Genomic DNA, 10,000 nt, shown 5'->3' with positions numbered 1-10,000 from the left:
GGGCCAAAATCGACAGTTGCAGATAATGACCTACGAGGATAAAGCTTTCAGCTGATGTACAATATGACACGTAAATTTATATACTAGGATATTTATAGGCCTTTAAAGTTGGCCTTTATTTTACCTCAACCCAAAAGATTGAAAGTAGGTTATTTCAATGAGTTTTTATGTTGTCTTAAACTTGACAAAATTACATGAAGTTTACATTTTTTAAAAGACAAAGGGTCCTTTTACCAATATCCAAAAAAGCAAACCGGGAATTCAACGCGTTGTCGCATACGGAGTTGGCGAAATTGCAAAATTTTTCATTGTTTTTCCGGGGGGTCGGGGCCCGCCTCGGCGTAATTTGAACTTTTGGATTTTTCGGAAAAAGCAAAGCGCGATGGAACTTCTTATTTCCATTTTTGAAAATAGTTCACCAAAAGGATCTTTTAGGTAGAATAAAATAAATTATGAAATTTTGCAACTGTCGGCGGATTCTCGATATTTACAGTCAGGGCCTCTTAAAACTTTGATCGCTTAGTGTTTGGGTAACATGATTTAAAATCCAAAGAAAAATAAGAATTGATTTTTTGGTCACTTTAAATAAAGTCCATAATTATTACTATTGTAATCGTCATCGTTACAAACTTATTGAAACAATTTTAAATTCAACATAGGCTTAATACCTAATGACTAAAAGGAACTGAGTTTCCACCCCCAGTAAGATTGCTCTTTGTGCGTTGAGACATGTTCACACTGGCAAAAACTTTCTTTCCAAGAAAATTGCCTTTGGTCATCCGGTTTTATACACGTTAAAGTGTGGTATCATTGCGCTACTCCGCTTTTTATTTATAGTTTGACCACTAGGTATATATTGTACTTGCTCTTTCCTCTGGTCCATTAAATAACCTTAAGGTACAATACATGTACCTAAAGCAAACAATCTGTTAAGCTAAATAATCTTATTAAAAAAAAAAGCAAAATGGTAGGAAGAATGTCATAATCAGTATGATTGAGCTGTTACTTCTGTTTACCTTCAATGGCACCAACCGCTGGTTCGATGCACACGTTATAACATGTGTTAGAGCAACATTTTTTGGTTGGTCCTTCGCAATCCCAATCAAATTTGCATTCATCAAAATCAGATGGGCAGAACTCCGATGGAGGGGACAGTGATGGACATGTTCCTGACCGAGGTTTTTCTAAACGATTAATGAGAAAAAAATATAGGTTAGTTTGAAATGCACTTTGCAAGTAATGATATGTTTGTGTTGATGAAATCACTCGAGTGTGAATAGGGAAAAGTAACTTAATGACCGAGAGACATTTCTTGCATGTATGTCATGTAGTAGGCAAGGAGAAGGGGGGGGGGGGGGGGGAGGGAGGGAGTAAAGAAGGGCATGGTCGACTTGTTGTGTGTTTGTCTCCGCGCTAGTGTTAAGGCTAGCATTTCGCCTTATTAAGACGACATGACAAAGACCAATATTTGTTTTGTAGCACTGCAATTCATTTGTTTGAAGGACATATCGATCGCTTGAAAATGAAGTCAGAATGACTTTGAAATCATGTTGTATCTCTTCGCTGATTTTTGTCTAGAAGTTCGTTACTTGCCGAGAAAATAAAAGGACGTTTCGACCGCTTACTGCTAGTCTCCTGATGAAGATCAGCAGTAGGTGGTCGGAAAACGTCGTGATTTACAACCTACCGGTAAGTCATTACATGGTGAGACAAATGATTATGTCTTATCATTTATTTACCTGCACCATGACCAATAATCACCTCGTTTAACGATAAAATCAAAAAAATGACGCAAGTGATTTCACATTTGTCATGTTCCACACTTTGTTAAGACCATCGTTAACTCCAGCATGAGAGTGAATGTGAAAAAAAAGAAGAACAGTTGCCAAAGACAGCGAACACGAAACAACACAAGCATGTAACAGGTGCTTTAATTGGTGCGAGAAAATATATTAATGCGTGAAGTTCTTACCCACGATCGTTTGCTAAAATCGAGCAAAAGGATTTGGACAATCAGAAGGCGCCGCAGTAAAGTTTTAAGTTAAACTTCGCAGGTGGTGATAGATTGATTAAAATTTGCATTTGCCAGCATAGGACCAAGAAATTCCTCTTACTTTATTTTGTTTTGTTTTGTTTTGTTTTTTTTTGGGGGGGGGAGGAGGGGGTACTTACTCGATAACTATAGCTAACAGCCGAGAAATTAGTAAATAGATTATTTTGGGTTTGGAGAACTGAACTGCAGTAAAAAGTAAGCTTACTCTTCATGATGCAACACAAAAGCAACCTGGAAAATCCTCTTAAAACTCAAAATCGAGCTTTGGACAATCAGAAGGCGCCGCAATAAAGTTTTAAGTTAAACTTCGCAGGTGGTGATAGATTGATTAAACTTTGCATTTGCCAGCATAGGACCAAAAAATTCCTTTTATTTTATTTTATTTTATTTTGTTTTTCTTTTTTCTTTTTTTTTTTTTTCTTTTTTGTGGGGGAAGGGGGGGGGGGGGGGTTACTAAGTCTATAACTGTAACTAACAGCCAAGAAATTAGTACATAGATTATTCTGGCTTTGGAGAACTGAGCTGTGCAGTAAACACGAAGCTTACTCTTCATGAAGCAAGACCAAAGCAACCTGGAAAATCCTCTTAAAACTCAACTGAAAATGTCTCCAGAATTAATTGTAGTGTATAAAACTATAACAAGTGACAAAGAAGTTCCGAAGATCGGAGCGCGAGGAGCCTCTATCTTACCTCCCAATTCTCCCCTGCTAAATTGAGACGGGTCCTTACAGCGTCTCCGGCATCCGTCGTGACAGCAGAGTGTCCCCTTCACACACGATGCTTCATCGAAGCATGTGTTTCTTAACCCCATAAGACAAAGCAGGTTCTCTGGTGGCTTGGGGCATGTATCTTCAAAAAAAAAAGCAAAGATAAACTAAGACTGAAGTAGAAGCGAGACGTAACATAAACTCGATGACTAAAAATGTAAGCTTGTGGAACTTTTATCTTAACCCAAAGAACCCGAATTTCGGCCAATAGAGGTAGGCACGATGGTAAAGTCATTTAATTTAGACCAGTATCTCATGACGTTGAAGAGTTTAACTCTGGTTCACAGCTGAGGTTTATTGAGTTTAAAAATATCCTTATTTGGATGTAACGTAGCCGGTGCATTTTCCCGCGCGTGCAGCTTAGATCTTGTTTTTGTCCAAATTTGGGCATAAAATTGGTGTGCTAAAATCCCCAGCTTTGTTTCAAGGAAAAGAGTTGCAAGGTACACGCTTCAAAGTCATGTGCTGCTGTTTAACCCAATAGCTAACAAATAACATTAAGATGTTAGCAGTTCCGACAAGACCTGCAGCTGATATGTAAATTCAATCCTATGCAGCCCCACATGAGTCAAAGCGCACAATTAATATAAATGTTGCCGAATGTAAAGACCAAATGCTTTGGCTTCGACTACTAAAGTAGAATTCGTTTTGAAAAGCTAAAATTTTTGGCTGATTCGGTTCACTTCAGTTTCGAGATAATAAAATTTCATTGGTTATTGAGGCCTTATGCTCCGGCCAGTTTGCCTAAGAAGGGATAGGCTACAGAGAAAGGGTATTAGATTGAAGAAAAAAATCAATATCTGAATATAGTTCGATCTTGTCGCGTGATGTTGTGGCTTTAAGGTTCTTTGCAGCTCAAGGGTTCTTTTTTAGCGCAAGGTGGTGTCTGAGAGGTCATATCGGTTACAAATGATTTCCAACAGGAAAGACTGATGTTATATATCTTGGGAGGATGAGGAACATGCAAAAAAGTTAGAAATAATGCACTTCCGTTAAGGGAAATCCTTTCCTTCCCAGGAATGATACTTGTAGATTTTACTTTGTCTGACGCCAGACGATTTGACTCGTGAATGGAAGGCGGTTTTGGGGTCAATGGGTTAACAACATCATGTCCCCTTAAGCATGAAAGTGAGCCTTTCTGTTCCTCAAATAACGAAAAAGCTCGGTTGAGTTTAGACTCCCTAAATGCTGGGTCAACAACAAATGGCGTCGCTCTGGGCTGAGCCAAACGTAAAGGAGATACGTGAAAAACTATGAACTGCTATCTAAACTCTGTGGTGAAAACAAAACCAGGAAAAAAAAACTGTTGGCAGCAATAGGACTGGAAATGATCTTGGTACCTGGAGTGCCATTAGGTTTGACACATCGTCGCCGGCAGCCATCGAAACAACACACCTCCCCTGTCACGCAGTCCCTGGATTCATCACACAAATGCTTCATTGAAAAGGTACAGCTGGGATTGACAGGTTCAGGGCACTGCACTGAAAAACGATTGCGTTGTGTTAATTCTGTCATTTTCTTGTCGGGTTTATTATGACATTAATAGAGAGATTAAGGTGATTCCCTGGTTTTGCATTGTGCAAACCTACTGCGCATTTCTTGCGTCAATGACGCGCGCAGTAGCGCAAGCACATAGAAATGGCGGATTCTATTGACGCCAAGCTTACTCCGTCAAAGAATCGCTATTTTCTTCTGAACGAGTAAGGTGACTCCCATTTTTTATTTCATATATTTGATGAGAACGGTGTGTTCATGAAGTAGTGAAAAAATCAGCCAAACCATGTGTCCAGTTTTTTGGCAATGTCACAAAATTGTACGGGAGGAGCCATTACTAGTTGAACAGCCCACACTAAAGTTAAATCTATTCTGAAGTGTACAGTACTCACAAAGGCATTCAAATACAATTACAATCAGGAAGGTAATTGAATTAACCATAGAATGCTACCACGCTCTGCGTTATATCTAGGATTACATTTATAAATCGAGCTAAATTTGTCCACCATTGGGGGTGCGCGGCAATAGTCAAAGTAGCTCAAATTGCCGTACTCCTCGGCATTGCACCATGGAAACGAACACCGTGACCCCCCTTTTTTTATACATTTTTATCATCTCCTCGACATGTTAAAACTGTGTGCGAAGTCTCATCGAAAATCTTATGACAAGTTCTATTTCTGGGGCATCACCTTAAGCCTCACGTTTACAGCAAAAGGCAAATTAAACGCCAGATTAAAATTTGCGTTTTACCAAAAAATGAAAGAAACTCGTTTGATATGAGCTCATTTCTTGCGTGTTAGCAGCAGGTACCAAGTAAAATTTTCAAAAGAGAGAGACGAGTTAGAATAAAATAATTTTCATGCTTTTACGACAAGCAGCATCCCACCGTTTCGCGTTTGCCGTTTCACGTAATACTTAATCTCTCTATTATTGTTCCACGTCAACAAACGGCAACAACATCAATGTGCAATCAAAAACATTTGTTTCCTGCTCCGGAAGCATAATAAAAGTTAAAAAGTTTTAAAAACTTTTAGCTCCGAGTTTGTAAAACTTTTTAACTTTGAACATCAATGTGGGTAACGTGACAAAGGAACCAACACACTAATTGCAGTATGACAAATCCTACTAACTCATAGAACACTTACTGCCTAGTAGAACAGAGACAATAGCTCTATTTCCGTCGGGTTAAGCACGCGCGTTTTCGAGACGCAGACGGCAACCGGAAGAGAACCTTTCGTGTGCCAGCACTGTGGCCTCTCCCAGATTTTTATACTAATCATTTCTAATGGAGAAAAGATACTTAGCGATGTAAACGTGGTTGTATGAAGACAAGTTAAAAGGGAAAACAACTCACTTCCGGTTGCCGTCCGCGTCTCAAAAACGTTGTGTGCTTAAGCTCCCCATCCAATTTTGCCCTGACGCGGACGGCAACCGGAAGTGAGCATTTGCAATGACTTAACAGTATCGTCTCCCAGATTTTCAAACTAATCATCTCTCATGCAGAAAAGATACTTAGCAATATAAATTTGGTTGTGTGAAGACAGGTTAGAAGGGAAAACAGCTCACTTCCGGTTGCCGCCGGCGTCTCAAAAACCTCGCGTGCTTAATAAACTCCTTAATAATACTCATGAAACTTTCGATACACATTTTACAGTACCTGCTTCCAAAGCATGCAGCTGTCCTAGTGGGAATTGATCCTTCCCTGAAGCAGCTAAGGGAACCGCACAAACAGTGTAACATCCGTTTGAACAGCACTTCCGGTTGCCAAAGCAGTCCCAGTCCAGAAAACACTCGTCTACGTCTGACACGCACAATTCCGGTGGCGGAAGAGTCGGGCAAGTACCGTTTTTCAGGGCTCCTAGAAAACGTGCCAGATAGAGTACATCAAATTTTACAGATGAAGAACCACTGATTTTCAATGATCTTTCAAGAAAACTACCATCACGGTTGAGAACGCATCTCAGGCAGTTGTAAAGAACCCTCCAAAAACACTCCAGGTATAAACGAAATTAAAACCGAAATATGAAACCAACTTGAAATTGACTAGCTCCCAGATGACTTATAGCTACATGGTAGGGAAGGGTACAGCGTAACTCCAGATGGTGAAGGGTTTCCGTCCTATTTCAGGCATAGCAAATCAGTGGTTTGAACCAAGGTGTCATATCAAAACTTCATGAGGTAAGATCGTCCGGGTCAGAGTAATTCCAAAAACAACTGTTGTTGGTGATATTGACTGATGTTTCGAGATTCCTTAATTATTTCCTTAATTAACAAAGCGCGATAACCATTCTCCTCAAAAATCAGAAAACGTACCATTACATAAGCTTTGCATTCACATTGCACGCCCCCTGATATGAAAACGATAATTCTCTTCACGTTAAAAACAACCTTCAAGCCTTAGAGTAGACTCCAGACGCCGAGATTAAAACAGTGCAGTAGTGTTATTATTTGAAAAAACCATATCCTTAACCTTTTTTGCACCATCCTTGACTGTTGTTGTTCATTGGTTCAACAACCGATTAAAGACTTAAGCAGTTACAAAGCTCCTTAAGTGTTGTTTTAGGAACAAGCTGTACCTTGGTCGTGATGAGTCACCGCTACCTGTACACAATGAGCCAGTTATATCTTTGGACGTCGCTAGTCAGAAACTATTCTTCGCAATGACGTAAGCAGTTCTAATGTGTTGCTATGGAGATCTAGTAGGCACTGCTTAATGGAAGGCCAAATTGTCCGATTATGGCACTGCTAATTTTGTCCGCAGTAGCAATGTAAAAAATGTAACTTGTTTAAATACACCTATAACGTGGTTTCCACGTTAATTTACCTTTCGTGGCGGCAGAATCGTCATTGGGATCTATACATTTCCTCCTGCAGCCATCAAAACAACAATAGCTACCATTTGGGCATTCCACATCATTGTTACAAACATGTGCAAGACCAACATGGCAGGTACCAGAGCTGACGACGATTGGGCATTTCCCAGTTGCAGCTCCTTGAGTAACTAAGGTTTGCGAAAGAAAGAAATGTATCAATATGCGGTCGTCACCAAGACACAAGCCAACTGAGAGTTGATAGTTGATAATGAGCAGAAAACAAAGTATAAAATGTATAAAGCGCAGAGACAAGGATCAGCTTTAACCGTAACGTATTAAAGTGGATTGAGTTTGTGTTGGTTTTCTACTCTACTCCGAGGGGTTTTCCCTCCTCAGCAAAAACCAGCATATAAACTGTGCTCCAAGGTCACACACGGACTGTACAGCGGCATCCAGGGAGCCCTGGTATGCTTTTTAGACTCGACCTTGTTCAGCTGCGTTGTTGCTGTACTTGGGACGGCGATTAGCCGTGACAATTATTATTCATGTTGTTGTTGTTATTATTATTATTATTATTATTATTATTATTATTATTATTATTATTATTATTATTATTGTTATTATTATTGTTGATAACAACTCTAAATTTTCCCATAGTTCCATCCGTGACGATGATATACCTTCTAATGGGCCTTTTGCAACAAACGACCATATGGTACAAAATCCGCCATGCTGGAGGGCAAGCTTATTATTATTCCCCCACTGAGACATTAAAACAAAGGCAAGTCAAGCTTGACTGGTTCAGGTCTCTTTTTTTTAATGTCCCAGTGGAGGAATAATAATGAGCTTGCCCTCGAGCATGGTGGATTTTGTACCATGTGATCGTTTGTTGCAAAAGGCCTATTAAGGCCTACTATCTTGGGTATTGTAAAATACCAAGAGTGAATTAGATAAGAGTATTGTCATGACATGGGTGGGCTCCCCAGCACAGTCACAAATTAGTCTATTTTTAGAATACCGTTCCCGCGAAAATTTGTTGTCATGTGAAAACGGCAGAAGCAGTCACGCGTGACATGGCTTCTCCTGATTGGTTAAAGTGGCGGCCCTTTGTTTGTTTTCGCAAGGAAAGAGCAAGGGGGACTTTTGTCTGATTGGTTGATAATTTGTTTGTGCCCAGGCTTTTTTGACACGCGAGCGAGCGAAATAACAAACAAAATGGCGGCCGAAGATGTCTTGTTCGATTACTTGCTATAGGAATTTTTTTTAGCCACAGCATCGTGTACACCTTTTTTCTTTCGGAATAGCGGTATTTCAGTGGTAAAACTTCTTAACAGTCTTTCGCTCTTGTGTGATCGAATTTTCGTCGGCGGCTTCATGCACAATATTGAGTTAGGCAGATTTCCGAGTAAATGTTGTCATAGATCGATTGAGGTGGGAGTTCAGCCAAGACGGCCCTGTCAGTTGAAGTCTGCTAAGGTAAGATGAGTTCGCTATTCCTTTCGTTTTGTATATAATCTCAAGCTAACATAAGGAAGCACAGCCTATTAAATTTTCTTTTAAAAATTAATGTATTTTACTTTCCTTCTTGTCAACAGAAAAAAACCTTATAAGAAATGCCAGTGTTATCAACGTCCTCTTCTTCACCAGTTCCTAAATTTTAATTACTAGTTTCAACTAGCAACTTGTGTGGAGGTTTTACTATAACGCCATGGATTGAAATCAAGGGTTAGATAATAGGGGAACTGTAGGAAGCTGCACAGTAGATCGTTGATGAAGGTGCATGCGAGCTATTGCTATTTCCTATTTTTTTGTGTCTTTAAAATTCGATTGTTCTTCAGGGAATTTTTCCTATTTTTTGTGCTCATGGCTGGAGAAAAATAATGTTGTAAGCTTGTGCTTCATGTTGACAAAACAATTATTTTGAACCTCGCAATGGTGACTATAATGATGTATGTCCATTTAATACTGCTATTTTGTTCCCACTTTTAGATTTTCTTATTTTGTGACCCTTTCATCCACTTGACACCCTGTAAATAGCAATTTGTTGAAGTTACTGTATACATTATGTGGAGGGGAAACCTCTGCAATGCAGCATGCCAAAACACTATAATTTATACAAATGAACTTCTAATTCACATTAACTCTGAATTGCCAAATATTTAGGACTTGCTTTGTGCCCACAAGTCAACTTGAAATTTAAATAATACTCAATATTTTATCTTCCAACCTCATCAGAAAGTAAATTCAACTTATGCTGGTCAATGCCTTGAACAAGTTTCAATCTTAAGATATTTGGGTATGTCACTATGTGAATTGAACATCACCTTTCCTGGCATCATGATCTTCATTATACATGTATTTGTGACAATAATTATTGTATTGCATCATAATTAAGGTAAAGCATTATCTCAGTGAACATTGTCTATTCAATATCTATTATTCGCTTATTTACCCATATTCACTAAATGGCTACATATCTACATGTATCTTCATACTAGATTCTGCAAAATCTTGAAAAGACATAACACAGGTGGTTGGTAGGGACTGGTTAGTGCAGTAGTTTCACTTTAAAAGCATTGTCATCATCAAGGCTGAGTACATCAGGGGCAAGTTTATTCCAATTACAGATTGTGCATGACCAAAAGCTGTATTTATATTCATCACACATTGTGGGGTAATTAAAAAGTTATTAGAATCATCAATGACGCTCCCCTACTGCGGGTCTAAAACACAGGTCACATTTGACCGGTCACTCGTTGCAAATCATTGTTTCACCTTTTTGAAAGTAACCCAAAACCATCAATTTGGCTAACGCCAGCCTAAAAACCAACCTTGGGCCTAGGGTTAGCCAAATTGAGGGTTAGGGTTACTTT

The 10,000-nt window shown here is 39.2% G+C and overlaps 1 protein-coding gene across 2 annotated transcripts in view; it reads right to left on the bottom strand.

Moving 5' to 3' along the window:
* The window catches only part of LOC138013212 (uncharacterized), a 45,976-nt gene that overhangs the window by 24,120 nt on the left and 11,856 nt on the right, over nucleotides 1–10,000 (bottom strand). For both annotated transcript variants that reach the window (XM_068860229.1, XM_068860230.1), the window contains exons 7-11: nucleotides 7,139–7,315; nucleotides 5,972–6,172; nucleotides 4,161–4,301; nucleotides 2,744–2,902; nucleotides 1,017–1,184 (exon numbers count right to left, since the gene is read on the bottom strand). In XM_068860229.1, the coding sequence (XP_068716330.1) occupies nucleotides 1,017–1,184; nucleotides 2,744–2,902; nucleotides 4,161–4,301; nucleotides 5,972–6,172; nucleotides 7,139–7,315 (846 nt within the window). The remainder of the gene's footprint in view (nucleotides 1–1,016; nucleotides 1,185–2,743; nucleotides 2,903–4,160; nucleotides 4,302–5,971; nucleotides 6,173–7,138; nucleotides 7,316–10,000) is intronic.

Source organism: Montipora foliosa, chromosome 8 (genome assembly GCF_036669935.1).
Source record: "Montipora foliosa isolate CH-2021 chromosome 8, ASM3666993v2, whole genome shotgun sequence".
In the NCBI taxonomy this organism is placed as follows: domain Eukaryota; kingdom Metazoa; phylum Cnidaria; class Anthozoa; order Scleractinia; family Acroporidae; genus Montipora; species Montipora foliosa.
This window is presented reverse-complemented; position numbering and strand designations above follow the sequence as displayed.